The sequence below is a fragment of the Stenella coeruleoalba genome (assembly GCF_951394435.1).
Source record: "Stenella coeruleoalba genome assembly, chromosome: 16".
Classification (NCBI taxonomy): Eukaryota; Metazoa; Chordata; class Mammalia; order Artiodactyla; family Delphinidae; genus Stenella; species Stenella coeruleoalba.
In genome coordinates this window covers 35,483,826-35,506,732 of record NC_137162.1, presented here as the reverse complement: position 1 = coordinate 35,506,732, position 22,907 = coordinate 35,483,826, and the positions used below count along the sequence as shown (strand labels likewise).

The following is a 22,907-nucleotide window of genomic DNA, read 5'->3' as shown; positions in this document are numbered from 1 at the left end:
CACATCCAACACTGATCTGCTCTCTCTCTCACCAGCACCTTCTATTTCCACAATCCAGTTTCTTCCCCTCAGCTTTCAAACATGAAGATGTCCCCTCTACCTCAAATTTAAAACAAGGTCTTCACTGGACCCGCCAACTTTGCTATATTGTCTCCTTCCTTCTTTACAGTGCCAAATTCAGTCATATGTGTGTTACATGTAAAACCCATTTCCTTATCACCACTGGCCCTTTGTGGTCCTTTTTTGGATCCCAATGCCCACTGTAATTGCTTCTTGGAAAGCTACTAGTGCTTCCCTGACAAACTCAGCAACTCTCTATCAATTCCCAACTCCTAAAGATGGGTAGTACTTTCTAAAAGCTCTGTAGTTTTCAAGACTTTGCTCCATCCTGGCATCTCCCCACACGAACCATTCCATACTGCCCCAGACTACTCGGGCCCTTCTCCCACCCTCCTCGTGCAGGCCCTCCTGACAGGAGACCTCTCTTTTACATTGGTCTCCTACCCACTTCCCTTCTCCTATTTATACGGCATATCTTGTCTCACTCCAGCTCAAAAACCTTCCTCTCTCCCCACACCCACTTTGCCTACCTGCCCTCCAAGCTGACCCCAATCTACCCAGCTTCTAGGTCCTGCTGAAGACACACCCCAGATTCTTTATGCACCTCCATCCATTTTTGTGTCCCTCTGTTCATGCTGTCCCCTCTGCTTTGAGCAGCCCCAAACCCACCTCCACCCCTGCCATCCCTTAATCTTACTCTCTATTCAAGACCCACCCCAAATATCACCTCCCTCATGATTTCCACCAGTGAAGGACGAGGTCATCAAAACAGTTTTACTGGATCTAAGAGTAATAGCAACTAAAATGATAATGTTACAAGAATCAGAGGTATAAGGACCTAAATAACATCCAATTTACGGAGAAAGGATAAAAAACATCACCTTCCTTGTCAGCACTGACATCAATTGCAATTCATCAGCGAATCAGTCTCTTCTTCCAATCCAACTAAAAACCTATCTTTGGCTTTTGGAATTCTACTGGGTGGAAGACTGGAATCTACAGTATTCTAAATTCAAATCTGATACGCTTAGTAGAAAATAAGCTTGCTACTGATTCTGGAAGCTTTCTACGATGTGCTTCCAAAAGGAGTCCCATATAAGGGTTGGGGGGATAGAAGGAAAACAGTGATAAATGACCTTACAGCACAAGCTCAGGTCTCTCAGGCCTCTCGGCAAGCTTCAGGGCCTCGTGCATGCCTGCAGCCGAGAGCTTCCGGTTAATATTCCGGTACTGGCACTGGAGCAGGCTGCGGTAGGTGGTCCTCAGGTCCCGGTTGAAGAAGGCATATATAAAGGGGTTAATGAGAGAGTTTGCATAGCCCAGCCACAGAAATGTCCTCTCCACCCACAGCGGGATGCAACTGCACGCGGTGCCACAGATGAAGGGTCTGGCCGTCGAGAGGAGGAAAAACGGCAACCAGCACACAGTGAAGGCCCCGACGATGATCCCCAAGGTGGTGGCTGCTTTCTGTTCCCTCTTAAAGATGGAGATGTTTTTCCGTTCATGTTTGAGGAGTCTCGAAAGGTTTGCACACTCCTCCACCTCCTTCTGGAGCTTCACCATGCCGTTCAGGGAGACGACGCTGTCGGGCTCCACGGGACGCGGGAAGCCGGGGAACTTGTGTTTGGCGGCGCTCTTCCTGGCGGCCTTGTAAATCTGGTAGTACATGAAAAGCATGACGGACATGGGGATGTAAAACGCCACTGCGGTGGAGTAGATCGTGTAGCCAAAATCCTGGCTGATCAAGCACACCTTGTCATCATTTACGTTCTGAGCCCAGCCGAAGAGCGGTGGTAAAGTGATGGAGGCGGACAGAAGCCAGACAGAGAGGATCATCTTGGCCATGCACTTCCCGTTCTGTCTCACGGGGTACGTCAGCGGCCTCGTGATCCCAAGGTACCTGGGAGAGAAATGGAAAGAGAACACGTGACTGCCGTGATCACAGCAGATCCACTGGGGAGTACCACCAGCCAGGGACTAGGCTGTGTACCTAGCAGCTCTCTTCTTCACACAGCCCTTCCAGGTAGGCATCATTATTCCCATTTCATAGAAAGGTAAACTAAGACTCTGAGAGGTTACCTATTTTTTTCCAGGTCACACAGTCAGCCAAAGGCACTGCCAGCATGTCCATGCTCTTTTCATACCTTGTAGCTTCTCACAGACTGTGTAGTCAATGAACTATAGATTCAACATATGCCTTCCCCCCCACCATGATCACTGCCACTGAAATCAGCCAGGAACAAAATGTCAGGCCTGATGGGATGTTGTGATGCACCCTCGTGAGTTAGCCAAGCTCTACCATACTCGGATATTACACACCCACTGATCTCCTCTGTTGTCTTAATTCAGGCCAGCTCTGAATTCATTTTCAGTTCCCCTTTGCACTGAAATGAAAGCACTTCTTTAAGATCAGAGAGAGCTGTGAGATATTTAGGAAATCCTAGGGTTTTGGAATGGAAAGTAGCAAGTGATCATTTTTTTATCCCCAGAAAATTCTCACGCAAGAGTTATGTCCGAGGAACAATCTATAAAATGAAAGCAGCCTGCCTCGTCTCTCCAGTTCTAAGGAGGATCACAAGGAAGGGCATAATTCTGAAAAATATTAGGCAAATTCTGTGCTTAGTTCTGTATAGAGAATAGATATTTCTCTGTCTCTGTTATCAAGGATTTATAACGCAAAAGAGACTCAGCAAACAGAGAAAACACAGTTGGCAAGATGTTCTGTCAAATGCTTGGTACTTTTCTGCTTTCCAAATTTGTTTTCTCCTCTGTATTTAATAGTCTTAGCTTCTATTTGAGGGAGGATTCAGAGCACGTGAGAAGCTAAGATAGGTAAAAGCTGGCCATTTTGTTGGTTTTCTACTTCATTTATGTACATAAAAGATACACTCGTGAAACATGAAAAGTTATTTTCTGAAAGTAGGTCACTTGGTTGTTTGGAATTTAAAAAATAATTATTTTTGGGATAGAAATAGCCTCACATGTTACGTTTGAATTATTTCACAAAAGTCGCAAAGCATGCTTTCACAATGAAAATTAGCATCAATGCAACACTTACAAGGCAAAATTGAAATACAGTAAAAAATGAATAAGCCAGATTTGCTTATACAGTGAGAATATTCATTCCATCCTTCAACAAATATCAATAGAGTTCCTTCTATATGCCAGATGCCGTTTTAAATGTTGGGAATATGGCAGTGAACAAAAGAAACAAAAATCGTGAATGCAGGCACATGGGGAGATCATGCAGGGGGTGAATGGGAGGACTGAGCCTCGTGGTAATGTTGAAGGGACTTCTGATCCCTCCTCCCAGGGATGCAGGGGTTAGTGGTACCAGTTCTTCATTTCACCTCTGCCTTCCCTTGTCCTTGATAAAGCTGACTCACAAGCACTATCACTAGGTTTTTCAGCTGTAACTAGGATTATGTTTTGGTTCCTGGATAGAATGAAGGGCGAGAAAGAGGGAGGTTCCCCTGAGAACTCAAGAATAAGAGCTGAAAAGGAAGGGAAAAGAGAAAAGGAAGTGGGAAGGAGGGAACAAGGGAAGAAGAGTGGAAAGATAGAGAGAAGGGAAGTGTGAAGTAGCTTCGACCTTATGTGGAATTGCCAAATTATCTGAGTTTTAAGCTATGGGGAAAAAAAAAATTTAAGGAAAAGAAAAGAAAAAAAAAGGTAGATGAGGAAAGCCCTGAAGAAAGGTGTTAGAACTGACTGCTCGCTCACAATTAAGCTCATCCCTGCCCTGAGGCTGAATGCAGAGTTTCCACCAAAACAAAAAAAACAAAAAAAACCCTCCCCTTCTTTGCTTTGGTTCAGGAGCTCTCTCCAAGTTTTTCCTGCTGGAACTCCTTTGCAAACCTCCCTTTTTGGACCTAATCCTTGCTCTCTATCAACTCCTGTGAATGGAGCCTTTGGGCTCCTTCCCAGATTCCCCAGGCTGCCTTTGCCAGGGCTTGGACTTTGATTATTTTCTCCCTTTGCCTGTAGCCACAGGCATAAACTGCTTGTTCCCAAGCCTGGACCTGGCTTCCAGGATATTGTACCAACCCAGGTTGGAGGTCCAATGACAGCGATTAGTTCATATAGTTTCCTAGGTGGCCACCAGATGGCATTGTCAGACCATCTTACATCTACTTACTGGGGGGTTGGGATGGTAGGTAAGTAGCGCAATACTGTAGGTGTTTGTTGGAAGGAGGAAGAAGGATTACTCACGACAAGAAAATAAATTATATTGTATTTGGGGGGGGTCATACAAAAAATTAGCAAGCCTGGAACTCACAACCTGGTAAACTCCAATTCTTGAGGAAGTCAGTTCCGTTTTCCCTTCCATCCTTCACATTTTCATTACTTAAATAGGGACTCATATCTTCAGGCTTACTTAAATCTAGCCTCTCTCCTGCTCATATAAGTAATATCAAATCTACAAAGATTAATCCTGAGAGATTAATTAATTGAGTATCAAATGACATCTCAGAGTATTAAATAATCTCATAAGAATGACATACTTATTCATCCTAATATATTTAGTCTGACTTACATTACATTTCAGTGATGAGGACTCAGTCCTTCCTGGATATACAAATTATATTCCATAAACTTCCCTATTTTAGGCTCCATTCTCTAACAGCCTCAAGTAATGTCTTACAGTAAAGGGAATTATATTTTCTTCTTTAGTCTCCTGGATACCACCTGGGACTTTTAAAGGCTAAAATCAACCAAAAGATGATCAGAAAAAAATATGAGTGCTCATTAAAGTGTCTGGAAATAAAATAAATAAACAAAAGTCAACAACTTTCTAAAAAAGGATTAACAATCAGAAAATATCATGGAAGAAAATAATTTCATTCACAGCAACAATCAAAAACTTAAAATATCTAGAAAAATCTTTTTAAATGACCAGGGCCTATACGAAGAAAACATAAAATGATACCGAGAGACCTAAGGGAATGCCTGAATCCATGAGAAAAAAAAACTTTTAATAAGAAAATCTAGTATTACAAAAGTGCCAATTTTCCCTTAATTAATATAAAAATATATAACTCTAGCTGAAAATCTTAGCATTTCTTTTGTTAGTCCGACCTAATGATTTTTAAGTTCATCAAGTAAATAAGCAAAAATAGACAAAATCTGAAAGAGATGAAAAATGAAGGGATGCTTATAAAAAAAGTATAAAGCCACAGAAATAAAAATTCAATAATAATTATTCAGAAATAGGCAGATCAATAGAACAAAAGAGATCCCAGAAGTATATTCAAATATATAAGGGAATTTAATATCAGAAAGCAAGTCATTTTAAATCAGAGTAAAAGATTAGATATTCATGAAGTCTGACAACTGGCTAGCAATTGGGGTAAAAATAAATCTGAATTATCTTTCTCCTTATTCAAAAATAAATCCCAGATGGATCAAAGATGATCATGTAAAAAAATTAAACCCTAAGAATACTATGAGGAAATATAGGTATTTCTGCAATCCGGCCAAAGTCATTGTTAACCATGATACAGAAGCTTGAAACTATCAAATGATGCATCGATAAATTTTTGACAAAAATTGTATTAAATAAATAAATAAATGACATTTAGTTTAATTTTTAAAAAATCACTACATACAGAATTAAGTCAAATGACAAACTTGCAGTCCAAATAACAATATCTCAACATTCACAGATCTCTTACAAGTCAGTAAGAAAAAGACAATCATCTCAACAAAAATAGTGAAGTACTTAAACAAAAAAGAAATAAGAATATCCAATAAGCACTCGGAAATATGTACAACTTCATTAATAATTAAAGATATACAAATTTTAAAATAAGGACAAGTGCTCTATCATTTTGCTGACAGGAGTTTCAACTGAGATAACAGTTTTGGAGGGCAGTTTGGTAGTTAATATACATTAACATTTGCCTTTTGGCTCAGTCAGGTTTCTAGGAATTTGTCCTGGGAATATGATTGTACAGGTGCAAAATGATTAACGTGCAAGGAAGGATGTTAACTAAACATATAATAGAGGAGAAAAGAGATGCAAGCTAAATATCTATCAGCAGATTAAAGTATAGTGTGTGTGTGTATATATATCATGTAACCATTAAAAATTATGATGTATATATCTATTTACTGATATGAAAACAACCCAACCAAAAGTAGATAGAAAACAATGACTAGCCCTAAAGGACAAGAAACAGTGTATCATATATTCTATTAATCTGTTTATGTAAAACTAGGTGTTTGTATGGGTGTGTGTGCATGTATATATACTGCGATGTCTCGGAAAATATCCACCAAAATATTAGTAGCAATTTTATCTGAGTTGTAGAGATCTGATTAGTTTAAAATTTTTTCTCTTTGCTTTTTTAATGCATATTTTTTTAACTATATAATTTTTAAAAAGCCATTTTAATTCTAAGAACAAAAGGAAAGGTTTAAGAGAATTCTTAAGTCCTAAGTCACATAAGTGGTTTTGGCAACACAGATGATCTGGTGCATAAAATCTGTAAGAAGCTGATAATTAAATCTTAGATAGTTTTATTCGATTAGCTTTTCAAAAGTGTTCTATTACATTCACAAGTTCACACAGAGAAAACAGAACTCACTGGCATTTAAAATCCCATAATTACTACATAAAGTAACATTGGTATTCAGGGAAGTGTTTGTCCAAATCACAAATTCATTCTCCCCAATCTTGGATAGTATAAACCTGATCTTTCGGGGCGGGGTGGCGGGAAGCAACCTAGATTGATTCTAAATATTCCCTAATATGCATGGTTAACATTTGTCACACTAGCATTTTATGCTCACTGTTAATTAGAAAGTGCTGTGCTTATAAAGCCTTCAGAATTTTACTTTAAAATGCATACAAATGTGAAAGTACAGTAAATCTCAGAGACAAAGGCACCAAAGTATTATATAATTGAAAAATGTATGCAGCTCACATTAGGGGTTCCATTATAGTGGGGGTTTAGAGAAAAAGAGGATTAGGGAGTTAAAATACACATGGAGAGGGACTGGAAAGCAGATTAACTCGCTGCCTGTCTTCTATCCTAACTGTATAGAAATTATAGATAATGGTTCTTTAATTAAATGGCTTCTCCTGAGTTTTGTTGCTATAGAATAATACTTTATAGGGTAAAGGAAACTGGGTAGAATTACTCTGTAATACAGTGTTTTGGGGAATGTTAGGCTTAAAAAAGGTTTGCTCACTTAGAATCTCTCTTCCATGAGACCTCCTCCCTTACAGCAGGTGAAATTCACTGCAAGCTCCAGCCTACATCAGTGGTTCCTGAAATTATCAGATTATCAGACTCACCAAGAATCTTCTGAAACATACAGACTCTGGGGCCACCATCCACAGATTCTCTTTCGAGGTCTGGAGACTCAGGGTTCTGTATTTAGGACTGATGATTCTGGTTCTTTACCCCATGCACTTTTAGGGTAACTTTCCTTCATTCAATTACAAAGACTTTACACTTATTGTATGAAGGACTTTACTTTTACTTTTCATATTTCATCTTAATGGTGTGCTTCCAGTTTGGCCTAACAAAATTGTCACAAATCGTATTTCCAATATCTCAGTTATGAGTTCTATCTTTCAGAACTGTGCTAAATGCAAATGAGGTAAGCACGGTTTTTGTCTTCATCAAGTTGTAGATTTGTTTAAATGTGTAATACACAGTAGGGTTTCATAAACCTTTCTGACAATAAGAAATAAGAATATTTTTACAACAAGAAATACATTTCCCACAGTTGCAATATACATATTTATGTATACAAATAAGAAATTGATATACATATGGGTGTACATCTATGAAGGTATATAGATACAGATGCATATATTTATACGTATGAAACTGAAACAAAGTTTCATATGTATAAATATATACCATACTTACCATGACAACTTGCAATTCACTCTCTTCTACTGCCTGCTATTCTACTTCAGATTTTATAAATGCTGGTCTTAATGCACTAATTTCATTTCATGACCCAATAATGGAGCATGACCCAAAGTTTGAAAATTACTGCACTTCAATAAACACATGGAAAGGTATTAAACATCACGAGTCATGAGGGAAATGCAAATTAAAAACACACTGAGATAATACCAACATACATCAGACTGGTTAAAATTTTAAATAATGATGATGGTGACAATAATAGTAAGAATAATAAATTATAATGCCAAGTGTTTTGTGAAGATACATAGCAACTGTCATTGTCATGCACTGCTGGTGGGAGTGTAACCTGATGTAACTTTGGGAAACCATTTCTTAACACCTACTAAAGCTGAAAAAAAAAAACCAATACATATATATTTTTTTCTGTGACCCAGCAATTCTTCTACGTATACAACGAACATTCATCAGAATACATGTATAAGAATGTTCAAAGCAGTGCTAATGGTAATAACCCCAAATAAAACCAACCCATTCTACAAGAATAAAATAAGTACAATTCTGCAACGGTTGAATGGGTACATAAATTGTGGTACGTTTACACAGCAAATTCTATAAAATAACAAGAATGAACCAACTACTGCATCAACATGGATGACTGTCACAAACATAACACTGAGCTAAAGAAGCCAAAGCCAAAAGAGAACACAATGTCCCCAAACAGGCAAAACTAACCTATGGTGATAGAAGCCAGAAGAGTCGTTGCCTTGAGGGGAGGGGGCATGTTCTGGAAATGTTCTATTTCTTTATCTGGGTGTGTACATAGGTATGTTCACTTTGTAGAAGTTAAGTGAGCTGTGCAGTTAGGACTTATGTGGTGTTCAGAATATATATAAATAAAGTTAATTTTTAAAATAAAAAACACCATGAACTTAACATATGCCATTGAACCGGATGTTGACCTGTTCTCTAAAACTTTTTATTTTTATTGGAGTATAGCTGATTTACAATGTTGTGTTAGTTTCAGTTGCACAGTAAAGTGAATCAGTTATGCATATACATATATCCACTCTTTTTTAGATTATTTTTCCATATAGGTCATTACAGAGTATTGAGTAGAGTTCCCCGTGCTATAGAGTAGGTCCTTATAAGTTATCTATTTCATCACTCGGATACCAAAACCAGACAAAGATACCACAAAAAAAGAAAGTTACAGGTCAATATCACTGATGAACATTGAAGCAAAAATCCTCAACAAAGTGCTAGCAAACGGAACCCAACAACACATTAAAAGGATCATACAGCATGATCAAGTGGCATAAAACTATTTTCAAAATGGGGTTCCACTATACTTTTAAACCATTTTCATCAGTGTGTCCAAGCTGTAATTATAGTTAAAACCAGTAAACAATCTAAAATCCCTATTCTGACCTCAGTATTAAGGAAGAGAAGTGGGCAGAGGAGCGGGGACAAAAAAGTAACAAAATTCAACAAAATTTGGAAAGCAGAACAAAAGCTTCCTCTTTGAAAAAGTAAATTATGAAACAAGAAATGAGCTTTTCCCTTTAGGGAGAGAATCAGAATTAATTAAAATACAGCAAATCGCTTTTAAAATATTCATATATTGTTGCTACCTAATTAATGACCACAATTTAGTGACTTGACACCAATCCTGTAGGTGTCCTCACAGTTCTGTAGGTCAAAAGTCTGGACACAGCACAACTGAGTTCTCTACTCAGGGTCTCACCAGGCTGAAATCAAGGTGTTGGCCAGGGCTGAGGTGTCACATGAGGTTCAGAGTACTCTTCCAAGCACATGTGTTTGTTGGCAGAATTCATTTTCCTGTAGCTACAGAACTCACAGAGGTTACCACCTTCAAGCATCGGCTGCAGTTCTCAACCTCTCTGATCTTTAAACCCTCTTTGAAAAGCACTCACCTGATTAGATGAGGCCCATTGACATTCAAGGGAAGGAAGTATGCAGAGCATGCACACTCGGGAAGGGGAATCTCGGGGCCATCTTAGAACTCTGTCTACCACAGACACTTGGTCATAAGAGAAGCTAAGGAGACAGAAAATATCCCACCAAGGGAGCTCAGCAAAGACCTATTTGCTACCTACTCAAGTTGAGACAAGCCTTCCAGTGAGACTAATGTTGTCTACACTCCATCATAAAGCAATGGTTTTTCTGCTGAATTTTTCTGTCATTTAATGCAAAAACATAAGGGTCCTTTTACTGTCCACTTGGTTTTTAGTCACCTATTACGTAAAACTCTTTATGTCTATTAAAAACTACCAAAGCAGTGTTTTTAGGTAATTACAGAAAGTCATGAAAATGAACAATATAGGAGATCACTAGTGACCCCTACATTATGCCTGGTGTTAATCACTGCAGTTGTATCTGAACTTACAACAGAGCCTGAATTTTCCCACCACAGAATTTTTCCACTCAGAGAAACAGAGAAATGGCAAGGCAAAGAGTGAGCCCCAAACTTACCAACAACAATAAAACAAAGGAATGGGGCTTCCCTGGTGGCGCAGTGGTTGAGAGTCTGCCTGCCGATGCAGGGGACATGGGTTCGTGACCCGGTCTGGGAAGATCCCACATGCCGCAGAGCGGCTGGGCCTGTGAGCCATGGCCGCTGGGCCTGCGCGTCCGGAGCCTGTGCTCCGCAGCGGGAGAGGCCACAACAGTGAGAGGCCCGCGTACCGCAAAAAAAACCACAAAAAACCCCACAAAGGAATGGCATAAAAGCTTAGCTAAAAAGTTCAAAGATTACAGGAAGGGAAAAAAATATATATATATATTTTTCTGTTGTATGATTGTACTAAGGGGCTTCTAATCCCACCTCACCCCCAGGAGCAGTACTGAAGAAAAAGGGTAAGTGAATAAAATCCTTAAAATTCGGACTAGTACCCTCTTATTTGGAGAGAAGCAAACTGAGGTGGTAAGAAGCCAGCCTGAAAAAAAGTAATGAAAAACCATGGTGAACAGAAGCCCCAACATACCATTTCAGCAAAGGTAAGAAGGGCCACCAGAATTTGCTCTCTTTTAGGACCCTGGGCTGAACTGGGATACACCAAGGTCCACAAGGGGTAACCCTCAGCTCAGTGGAAAGTACTCCGGTACAGGACATTGAATGAGAATTCAGAAAAAAGAACAGCCCTCCATTAAAGGCTACACTCAGCTGCAGTGAAGTCTACTCCCTTCCCTTCCTCCAGCCCTGCACCTTCAGGCTATGGAGAAGTAGACACAATAAACGGTAGTCTAAAGAATAAAATTAACCGATATCAAATAGGGCTGAATATCAAGAAGAAGTCAACCACACTATGTCAGAACAAACATTAAGCTTTATATAACCCATGAATGAGCAAGATGGGGAAAAATGATATAGTAACTATACCAACATGCTACAAAAATAACCCTGGTGGAAGAAGCAACTGAATATGCATAAGACTGTTGAAAAACAAAGTTCAAAAAGAAAACACAACCCTCAGAAGAGAAGCAGTTTTCCTACAAATACTTTTCACTGTGAAGGAGCTTAACAAGTATATGTTATCACTACAGTAGAGGCTCAAAGATGAGATGTTAAAACAACAGAACAAGACACAAAAAGGGACTGTAGGGACTTCCCTGGTGGCGCAGTGGTTAAAAATCCACCTGCTAATGCAGGAGTCACAGGTTTGAGCCCTGGTCCTGGTCTGGGAAGATCCCACAGGCCGTGGAGCAACTAAGCCTGCGAGCCACAATTACTGAAGCCCACGCGCCTAGAGCCTGTGCTCCGCAGCAAGAGAAGCCATCACAGTGAGAGGCCCACGCACCACAGCGAAGAGTAGCCTCCGCTCTCTGCAACTGGAGAAAACCTGCTTGTGGTGACAAAGAGCCAACGCAGCCAAACATAAATAAATAAAATAAATTAAAGAAAAAAAAGGGGACTGTAGAGTTAAGGAAATAAACTGAGGCCAAAACACCACCAGTGCAGATTTAATAGATAAATTAGAAGCAGCTTGGAATAGAACAGACACACCTGAAAAGCAAATCGATGGCATGAAGTAAAGGCTTGAGGTAATAACAATAAATAAAACACAGAGGGAAAAATGCATTCAAGCAATTAAAAAGAAGATAACAGTCATACAAAGAGAATGCAACGTAAACATCACTGGTGTTCCCAAAGAAACAAAAGAACCCAACAAACATAAACAACAAAATTGAAAACAGAGGTGCAGAGGTAAACAGAGGTACAATACATAAAAAGGATATTTTCCTTAATGAAAGAGCTGAATGTTATGATCCAAGGGACACATAACATAGTGGGGGAAAAAATGACAGAATTATTATCAACGAGATCTATCCAGGTAAAGTCACTGAACTTCAGAACGTGGAAAGACGTACGCAGACATCTGAAATGAAAAAAGAAATCGAGGAATATGAAAGGGTGGAAAAACGTCAAGCTGGTTCTCAACAGCATCAATCCATAACGGGACAAACTTTAAAAAAGTCTAGAAAGCTGTGAGTGTACAATAACATTACACCTGCTATTTAAGGTTATGAAATCAACAAGGAGACTTTCTCAAACATGAAAGAATTTGGGGGGATATAGTGCCCTTTATGGGTTTATCCCTTTTGGGGGTGGGGGGAAACCAAAATTCATCCAACCAAAAGATGAATCAAATTGAAGAATTTAGAACCATGATTCTGAACCAAGGTTATCACTGAACCTGTTTAAATGTAGAAACTAACAGCTGTGGGAATGATATTAGAAAAACAGAATGTAAATTTCACAAAGTAAAAACAATATAAACCACAAGAATCAGGAGCTGAGGGAAACAGCGTAGGATACAGCATTAGAATTCTAACCATGTCAACTTTCACAGTGGGGAACAATTGATACTGTCTAAAATTTTAATATATAGTTTATGTAAATCCAATTTCTCACCGGTTTTCATATTTTCCCCATGACCTTCATACAATCTTTTAGGAACTACTAGCTCTAAAATTAATAGCTCTTACTTGAAGTTCTTCCTTCTTTTTCATTTTTCTTCTTTTAAATTCAAGTAAACTCAGTTTCAATATTTCATGAAAATAACATGTATAGTGTGATCTCATTCTTATAAGTTTTTATCTATCAACTTTCTATCTACCTGCCTGTAGAGTCAGCCAACCAGACCGCCAGCCATCCTTCTAAGTGGACATAAGCACAAAGAGACAACTAAAATGACGCTCACCAAATGTTATCATGGTTTTTTTGCTCTGCACAGGGAGTTTAGATGATTTGTGGTTTTATTTGTATTTTTTACAATTGCTTGAAATTTTTATAATGAGCACATTTAATTTTCACAAAAATTATTTCTCTAAAATATAGCAAGACCTTTTTAAAAATAATGATTTCAACCAGTCATTTAACTCACCTGCCAGTTGGTTCCTTACAAATCTCTCCATGAACTCGGCAAGTTTGGAATTAACTGTTAATTTAACCGTATTCAATCCCTCAGAAAATTTTGCAAATTATCTGTGCTCTCTGAATTCTCACTAACTTCTTGGATTGCAAAGTAAATTGGGAGAGAAAGCCACTTCTAAGCATCCTAACAGTATAATCTCCTAATGAGATGCGGTGGACTAAAGACGGCTATGTATTCTTTGTCCCCTCTCTCTTTGAGAGGTAAACTCTTCCCCTCTCCTTTATTCTAAACTCACCTTGTGACTTATGTTTACCAACAGAGAGTGGGGCAAGTGATACTGTGTAACTTCTGAGGCTGAGCCTTGAGAGATCTGCAGCTTCCACCTTCACTGCTTGGAAAACTCCCCCTTAGGAGTCCACCATGCTGTGAGGAAGCCCAAGCTAACCCTGTTAAGAAAGACAGTGCCACGTGGGGGAGCACTGGGGAGTCAGACATATAAATGAAGCCTTCTTGGACCTTTCAGTCCAGCCTAGATACCAGCTGAGTGCAGCCAAGTGAGTAATCCCACATGATGCCTTTTGGAGTCAACAAACCACCCACATGAACTCTGCCCAAGTTCCTGACCCAGGAAATTAGGAGCAATAATAAATAAAGTTACAGTGTGGTTTATGAGGCAACAGTAGATAATTGAGACAGCGGTAACAATGCCTTATTCTCCTAACTAGCACGTGACCTTAGAAATTGGATTCGCTGGCAAGTCCTTCACCACACCACTAGGAATGAGTCTGTCCAACCCTACTGTTTTAACTTGACACCTGCATCCTCTAAAAAGTGAGCCACAAACACTAGTGTTTAAAGCAGCTCTAAAATCCATTCCATGCCTACACTGGGACTTTGACTCCATCTTGACTGATTAATTTATTCATTCAAAGACTATTATCTGCTGTACACCAGGTACTGCTTTAAGGACTGGGGAGATACAGTAGTGAATGAAACAGACAAAAATCTATGAAGCTGACAAACTGGTGTGGGGCGGAGCGAAAACTCATAAATAAATAAGTAAAAGCATAGAGTAGGGTCAGATAATTATGAGTGCAATGGAGGAAAATAAGGCAGGGGAGGGGACTAGGGAGTTCAGGGTGGGGTTGGGGGCAAGCTGCAACACCGATTTGCATTGTGATCACAACCTCGAAGCCCTTTCACCTCTACCTGCCAGGCTAGGTGTCTGGACCTCAGCTTTTCCTTGAAATTTGAGATTGGCATGTCCCTTTGAGTTGAAGATCCCCGTTATCTCAAGCAGGAGTTTCCTACACAAGTTTTATTCAACAGAATGTAAACCTTCCCCGTGCAAGGACGTATTTAAAGAACACTGACTGTGGGCCTGTGCTTTCTTCCCTCCTCTAAGGCCCAGCTTCTAAATTATTTCTCTTCCTCTCTCTCTAACTTTCCAAGTCTACAGGTTTATTCTGTTCCACCTACAGGTATAAATGTATGGGTGGGTGCATGTGTTTCTACTGTGTGTCTATATTATATTCCATTCAATCCTCCATAGTTCTCATTCCTTTTCACCCCAGTTTTATGGAACACCTTGTCTATCTCAGCTGTTTTTATTTCCTACCCACCCACTTCCTTCTGATTCTCCCAATAATCTGGTTTCTACCCCCATCACTCAAAAGCATTTTACTATAAAAGGTTACCTCCCTTTTAGTCAATTCTAATTGTTTTTTTCTCATTTCTAACTTTTTTTGTTGTTGTTGTTTTGTGTGGTACGCAGGCCTCTCACTGCTGTGGCCTCTCCCGCTGCGGAGCACAGGCTCCGGACGCACAGGTTCCGGACGCGCGGGCTCAGCGGCCATGGCTCACGGGCCCAGCTGCTCCGCGGCATGTAGGATCCTCCCAGACCGGGACACGAACCCATGTCCCCTGCATCGGCAGGCGGACTCTCAACCACTGTGCCACCAGGGAAGCCCTCTCATTTCTGATAAGGCTCGACTTCTGTCCTCCCTGAAGTGTGATTGCAGACTGCCCAGTCTTTCTCAAAATGCTCTCCACCCTCAACTTCTGTGGCACTGCCTTGCCCCCTTCCTTATCTTAGGCTGCATGGAGAGGTACCATCTCTGGAGTGGCTAGATGATAGTTAACCTCAAGAGACAATGAAAACAATCTAAACCTTGCACTGGGCAGATCTGGTTTGAATTCTAGCTCTGTCCCTTTAACTAGCTAAAGTATTCTGAAAAATATCCTCAATGTTCCTGAGCTTTCTCTGCCTCACACATAAAGCAACAGGAAAAGAATATCTATCTTGTGATTCACTATGATGATTACATGAGAACATGTATGTAACTAAAGCTTTTGCCCCACTCTCTACCTAACAGCCACTCAAAATATATAGCTGACTTCCTTTCCTCCGAACCCCCTTTTAAGGAAAGGAATGGGCAAATAAAACTGTAACCTGAGTCGATCCAATAAGAGAGTAAGAGGGCTGTAATACAAAGCATCTGAGAAAGGAAGTAAGACTAGAGGGGAGTTATCTCTACATACAACAGAGTATAGCAGCACACAGTAGGTATTTGTAGAATTCACTGGTGCGATTGCTGGCTGGATCTGAATTGGTGAAGTGGCAGTACGAAGGGTGAAAAGACAGAAGCAAGAGATAATGTTGAAACAGAGTAAACAGAACTTGAAAATGGTTTAGTAAGGATGAGGGATAGGGATAAAGATAAAGGAGGAATTGAAGAAGCTCATCTGTTTTCAAGCCAGGATGACAGGGAAGATGGTGGGCCAGTATCTGAAGTAAGCAGTTCTCAATCCACTGTAATCCACCTTTCACCCAAGAGGCCTCTGAGACGGATCTCGCTGGGATGACTGATGCCCTCTCTAGATCCCGAGGACATTTCTCCATCCTCATCATACCCGATAGCTCTGCAGCTCTCAGTATACACTCACTGCCTCCTTCTTGAAACTCTTTCCTTGGTCCAATATTGCCACACGCTCCCAGTTTTCCCACCCCTCTGCCCACTCTTGCCCAGTCTTCTTTGCTGCCTTGTCCTCCACTAGCGGGCCTTGATGTTTTGGAATTCCTCCAGGCTGCGTCCCAACCCCACTTTTCTTCTATTTCTAATTTCCTAGCTGTCCTCCACAATTACCAGTGCTTCAAAATCTATTGGCTGGTGATCCCCAAATTTGAATCCCTAGCCCAGACCTCCCCTTGGAGCCCCGGACTGACAAATCCAACTGCCTCCTTCACATCTCTACTTTGCTATCTCTGAAATATTTTATTCACTCCTTTGTTCAACAGACTTCTATTAAACACCTTGTATGGGTCTGGCCCCATCTCGACATGTGCACACGTATCATCATCTCCACCAACTGAGCCTTCTTCTATTCCCCTGATTTGTGAATCCATCTAAGGGTGTGGTCCAGAAACCTGGGAGTCACCCTTGACTCCTCCTCTTTCATCATTCCCCTCCCCATTATCGCCACAGCCCTGCCTGTCTTACCTCCTCAGTGCCTCTAAAACCTACCCGCTTCTGTCTGTCTCCACTGCTACCACTCTAGAATCACTCTCTCTCCAGGGATCACCACAACAGCCTCTAAATCGGCCCTCCATATCTCTTCTCCTCCTTCCTAATCCATTCGCTTCATGCATCCAGGGTGATATTTTCTTTTTAAATTTTTTAATGTTAACTTATTTCATTGGATAAGTAACATCTTCACATACTTCAAAATTTTACATATAATTAGGTGTATAGTGAGAAGTCTTACTTCAAATCCTATTTCCACCCTCGTATATGTATCACTTTTATTAGAATCCTGTGCACTCCTCCAGCTTTTCTTTGTACAAAGGCAAGCAAATAGAAATACGTGTTCACGTCCACTTTCTTACACGTGAGACAGCATACTGGACAACTATTTTGCATTTTTCACCTAACAATACATCCTGGAGATACTTTTACACTAGTGCATTGAGAGCTCCCTCATGCTTTTTCAGAGCTGCATAGCATTCCATTGCAGGGCTTAGTCATCGTTTATTTATCCAGTAATCCAGAAATAATAGGATAAATAAATTCAACTGGTATCAACAACATTTTTACCTACGCCACCCACCAATCAAGGACATCCACACTTCAGATGCAAACACCCAGACATATAAAGGATGAAACGATTCCAACATCTTGGTGATATGAACCCTAAAACTTAGGGGCCACCTGTCCTTCAGTTGGCCTTTGAAGAAAAGGAAGGATGTGGTTGGCAAAGGCTGGTGTTCAGCCACTCAAGGTCCCACTGACACACAGCACAGAATTGATGTTTCTTCCCATTAGCCAAGAACACTCCCATTATCTGGAGCCCAGGGCCCAGTTCACAAAAATCCTGCAACGGCTGGAGGTGTGTGTCCTTGAGCCATCCTTGCAGAAGAGACAAGAAGGCAAGTTTCCTTAACGTACCCCAAGTTGCTGCACCATTTGAATCTGAACATCATTTTACTCCTGCGTTAAGAATATCATGCATAGCAGTCTAAATTCATCGATATTCAAGTTATTAAAAAGCATAGAAAAATATGGCATATATAGCTTTGGGAAAGACACGTGTCTCTCTATTTAATATTTTGAAAACACCATTTCCCCTTAAATGAATTGTATGGAAAGTTACAAATGAAATTTACTCTATACTCTTTTCTATTCATTATTGTTGATAATTAATTTGCCCATTTCCATGAATCTTCCCCCAAAGCAATCAACTAGCAAGTATATTTCATCTTCAAAAGCATATTACGTATGCATATGAATACATAATTCCAACGTATTTTCTTTCTGAACTCAATTGCTTATCTGACCTAGGCCCATCACAAATGTTCACATATTTCCACTGAAATAGAGTAGAATATAGATCAGCCTGTACTTACCAAAATGCATTTTCTCATTTAAAGTTTTAAACATACTCAGCTTTATACCTCATGACTAACTATAGCCAAATACATACTTTAAATAATTATGAGAACAATGAACAAAAGATGTTTTGCAATTAGAAAATCAATGATATATTCCAACCTACAAAAGGAATTTTAAAAATTAGGTTCTAAAAACCAAAGCAAAAATACAACAGTAACATCAGAACCAGTTGGCAAAACACCAAATGCCAAGAGTCAGTGCTTTGAACAAAATGAGTAAAATTGAAAATCCCTTTTGTGGACCGTGAGATGAGAAAGAAATTAAAAGAGGAAAGAAACAAAAAGAGGAAGAAAATATCATATAGAAAGACCAATAATTTTCTAAGTAAATTAAAACATACAAGAAAGAATTAAGAAAAACCTCTTGGGAAGAGCCATAAATCAGTATATCTTTAAAAATAATATTTGGGAAGGCATCTCAATTGAAAACTGATGACCAAATTACCATCAAATAATTCAATAACCTCCTAAGTTCAGAGGATATTAAGACAAATTCTTAAAAACAAAACCTCCACATCATAGCAGCACAATTTTATTCTTATCTACATAATACTTTAAAACAGCAAATAGGCATCAGGTATTTGGTTACTTATTCTTGTCTTTCATTTTAATCCTTTATTCTTGCATTTTTTAAAATTATTTCCCCACAAAATGGCATTACTTATCAGTTTGAAATAATATTCAGTATTAGTAGTCTATATGAGCCATCGCAGAGTCTAATAGCTTAGCTGTCTTCCTCTCCTAGGATACACAACGTACATCAGTAAGAGAGAGACGTTCCCCTCCTCTTCCTTCCTCCTTTGGCACACTGATCACTAAAAACCCACTACAACTTTAATTTAAAGGTTATCTGGCATATGAAAGGGACATTTATCCCCCAAGGAGAGAGGGGAGCTACTTAAAAGGAATAAGACTTTTATTAATATTTTTCAATCAAATGTTGCAATCTCTTTATCCTTTTTCCTTTTGTAATTTTCATGTTGGCCTATGTAAGTGCTTTGTCCAGGTAATACTCACCCTTTCTAGGAAAGTCATCAGATGGGACGAGTTTATTGAAAAAGAAACAGAATTAAAAATTCAATGACCAAAAAAACAAAAAAAAAAAACCCTACAACTTTAGTGCAGAGTTTATTTCTATTCTCTTCTTTCCCTTAGTCCTGTTTCACGACATGCGTCTTTACACTAAAGTAAAAACCTTCCAGAATTAAAAATCATAGCTGATAAACTTACTTTCTACATGTATGGGGAAAAAATTGTGTTTTTATACATTTGTCTACCCATAAACCCACCCTCCATTGTGTAAGTTTAATGAAATATGGCTTATTTTTTCCTTTTATCCCCAGAATGATTATGCTAAAAGAACAAGAAGAGCAAAAATAATTCTGCCTCATGTTTTCATAGCATTTGAATAACACCGGCTGATATCTACTGAGCATACAGCATGCCAGGCTCTGTGATAAATGCTTATACACAGCATTGGATTCAGTCCCTACAACCCTAAATGGTAGGTATTATCCCCATTTTACAAATGGGGAATTTGAGGCTCAGAGAGGTTAACTTACTCTCCCAATGTCACATAGTTAATAAAGCTCAAAACTGGGTTTCAAACATGGGTTTTTCTCCAGAGCCTCCCCTTGATCAATACACACTTCTCTACTGAATCAGTTACAAAACGCATCCATATAACTGGTCTAGTATAATCCCTGTTTCCCATTTATACTGGAGAATCATTGAATATCTAGCTGGAAAGAGCTTAGAAGCCCTGACTCTAACTCAAAATGGAAATTCCCACTTAGAGCATGACTAGCTTTTAGTTAAATTCATACACTGACAGAGAAGTCACAGCTGCTTGAAGCAAACAGCTACACTGTTGGATGGTCACAAATGTTTAAAAAGTTCTACGCTAAGTCCAGGACAACTGTACCTTTTGATGGATTCCCTTCCATGGGTGTTATTCTTTTAGAGCAACTGAGACTAATTCTTCATCTTTTCCATATGACAACTATTCAAATGACATCCATTTGTGATCTTTTCACATCTTTTGTTCAGTTAGGTCCTTTCCATTGGAAATGACAGAACTCCACGCTCAGACAAGATTAAGCAAGAAGGCAAGTGTAAGCGTTCACAGATAAAAAAAGTTCAGGTTACACTTCAGGCACGTCTCAATCCAGGGGCCCAAAATGATGTCACCAGAATCTGGGTTCTCTCCAATTCTCATCTCTATTCCCATCAACGTGGCTTAATTCTCAAGCTCAGCGAATGGCAATATGGTGTCCAGCAGCTCCAGAGTTATATTTTGCAAGGTTCAATCTGATTCAAAAGTGTATGCTTTCCCCCAGCACAGCCAGAAAATGTCTTACTGTGTTTTGTTGGCTCTGATCAGTTCACACATCCATCCCTGAACAAATCATGCAGGCCAGGAAAAATACCCAACACCCCAGACTGGGGCATCCACTTCACCAAAACACAAGGAGTAAGAATAGGGGTAGGGGTAGTTTCCCAGACAGAAATAGTAGTTCTACTGAAAACAAATCATCCTTCTTTTCAGTAGAATTTGTCAGTGATCTTACAGCATGACTACAGACTTGAACTCAGGACTCCAAATGTGCCTGGACCAGCATAGATGATGTGAAAAGCAGAATCATTTTTTCACATTTGTGCGTTAGATTTATGATTCAAGCTTATATAATTATATTGGTAATTCAAGGTGTTTCTTCTTTGTTGGAGTTGTTCTTCTCTCAAGTACTGAGCGCTCATTTTGTGCTAACTGTGTCCCTACTGTAGCCTATTCCTTAGGGAGATTCTACAAGCGTATTTCTCATTATGACTTCTGCACTTTTGTCTGACAGGTTTATAATTTGGAGGCTGCTTCACTCGAATTTTGTTATAACAGAGGATCAGTTAGATACATTTGGCTAGGAAAAAAATTTTTTTTCAGAAAAACCAGCTCAAAATGGCCTAAACACTGAGAATGATTTATTATCTCCCCAAACATGAAGTCACAAAGTTGGCTGGCTCTGAGGTACTTAATTTGCCAGCCCAAGAACATCATGCAGGACTGGGTTTCCTTCCATCTTTTCACTCTGACATCCTCAGTGTTGGGACCGGCAGCTCCATGGACAGGTTATGGCAACCGCCATTGCAAGCATCACACACAAACCAAACCCAGTGGGACTCTGATATACCGTTTCTTTATGAGCATCTCTTTTTCAGCAATAAAACCCTCCCAGATGGCCTTCTCCACAGCCTTCTGCTCAAAGCTCTCCAGCTGTGAATGACATCACATATTTATCCCTAAACCAATCACAGATAGAAACACGAGACAACCATGAGTGGTTGAGTGAAACATGACCACGTGTAGAAGAGGGGGCACCTGAACAAAATAAGGTTCTTTTTTTTTTTTTTTTTTTTTTTTGCGGTACGTGGGCCTCCCACCACCACGGCCCCTCCCGTCGCGGAGCACAGGCTCCAGACGCGCAGGCCCAGGGGCCATGGCCCACGGGCCCAGCCGCTCCGCGGCACGCGGGATCACCCCGGACCGGGGCATGAACCCGCGCCCCTCGCGTCGGCAGGTGTACCCCCAACCACTGCGCCACCAGGGAAGCCCCAAAATAAGGTTCTTTTAACAAGGAAGAAGAGGGGACATACTTGGGGAGGTAGCAGAAAAGAGTTAAAATCAATCATACTCTCATCACCCCAGAAACAGATCTGATTAACACTGTGGTGTATTTCCTTCCAAACTTTTTTTCCGTCTTTTTTGGTTGCTTCTCTTAAAGTGTTTTCATTCATTCATTTGCCTGACAAGTATTTATTGAGAACCTACCTGCTTCCCACTACTGTTCTAGGCAATGGAGATACGGTGGTGCTAAAGGCAAGGAAACAATCGGATGTGGCTTTTCCAGGCAGTGTTAGGTGCCAGGTAGATGAATTAAAAAGGGATTGAGAGCGAGGACAGTGCAGTGGGCGAGGACAGGTGGTGAGGTGAGGGCAGGCCTATCTGAGCAGAGTCCTGAGACAGGTGAGAGTGAGTCACAGGAGGAGGATCCAGAGAAAGTGAATCCTATATGCAGAGGCCCTGAGAGCAGCACACGGCCATGTCCAAAAGCCAGCTGAGGGGCCAGAGTGGCCAGCATCATCGGGTGAGCAAGAAAGGGAGATGTGAGTGACACATCTGGCCAGGAGCCAGACCTTGTGGGGCCTGGCAGGCCCTTATGAGGCCTTCGGTTTTATTCTCAATGAGACGAGAAGCCCTTGGAGGGCTGAGCAGGGGAGATGGGGCCTGACTTACATTTTGCGACCTTCACTCGGGCTGCTCTATGCAGGAGAGACTCCGTGGACACAAAATTCTAGTAAGCAGACTTCTTTCAAGAATTTCTGACAGCTTTTTAATGTCATTTTTCCCTCATTTATAAGAACAACGCTGTCTATTCACAAGCTTTCTCCTATGTCTCTGAGAGTCTGTTTCAATTCCTTATTGTAGACAGGCACTGGCCAAGAGAAGTATATAATGAGAGCCACAGATTTAAAGTTTCTAGTAAAAAAAAGAAGTAAAAAGAAATAGGTGAGCTTGAATTTAATATTTTATTTAACCCATATTTCCTAAATATAATT

At 40.1% G+C, this 22,907-nt stretch overlaps 1 protein-coding gene across 2 annotated transcripts in view; it reads right to left on the bottom strand.

Moving 5' to 3' along the window:
• HTR7 (5-hydroxytryptamine receptor 7) overlaps positions 1-22,907 on the bottom strand; it is a 92,913-nt gene that overhangs the window by 8,271 nt on the left and 61,735 nt on the right. For both annotated transcript variants that reach the window (XM_079899659.1, XM_079899660.1), the window contains exon 2: positions 1,202-1,960. In XM_079899659.1, coding sequence (XP_079755785.1) covers positions 1,202-1,960 — 759 coding nt within the window. The remainder of the gene's footprint in view (positions 1-1,201; positions 1,961-22,907) is intronic.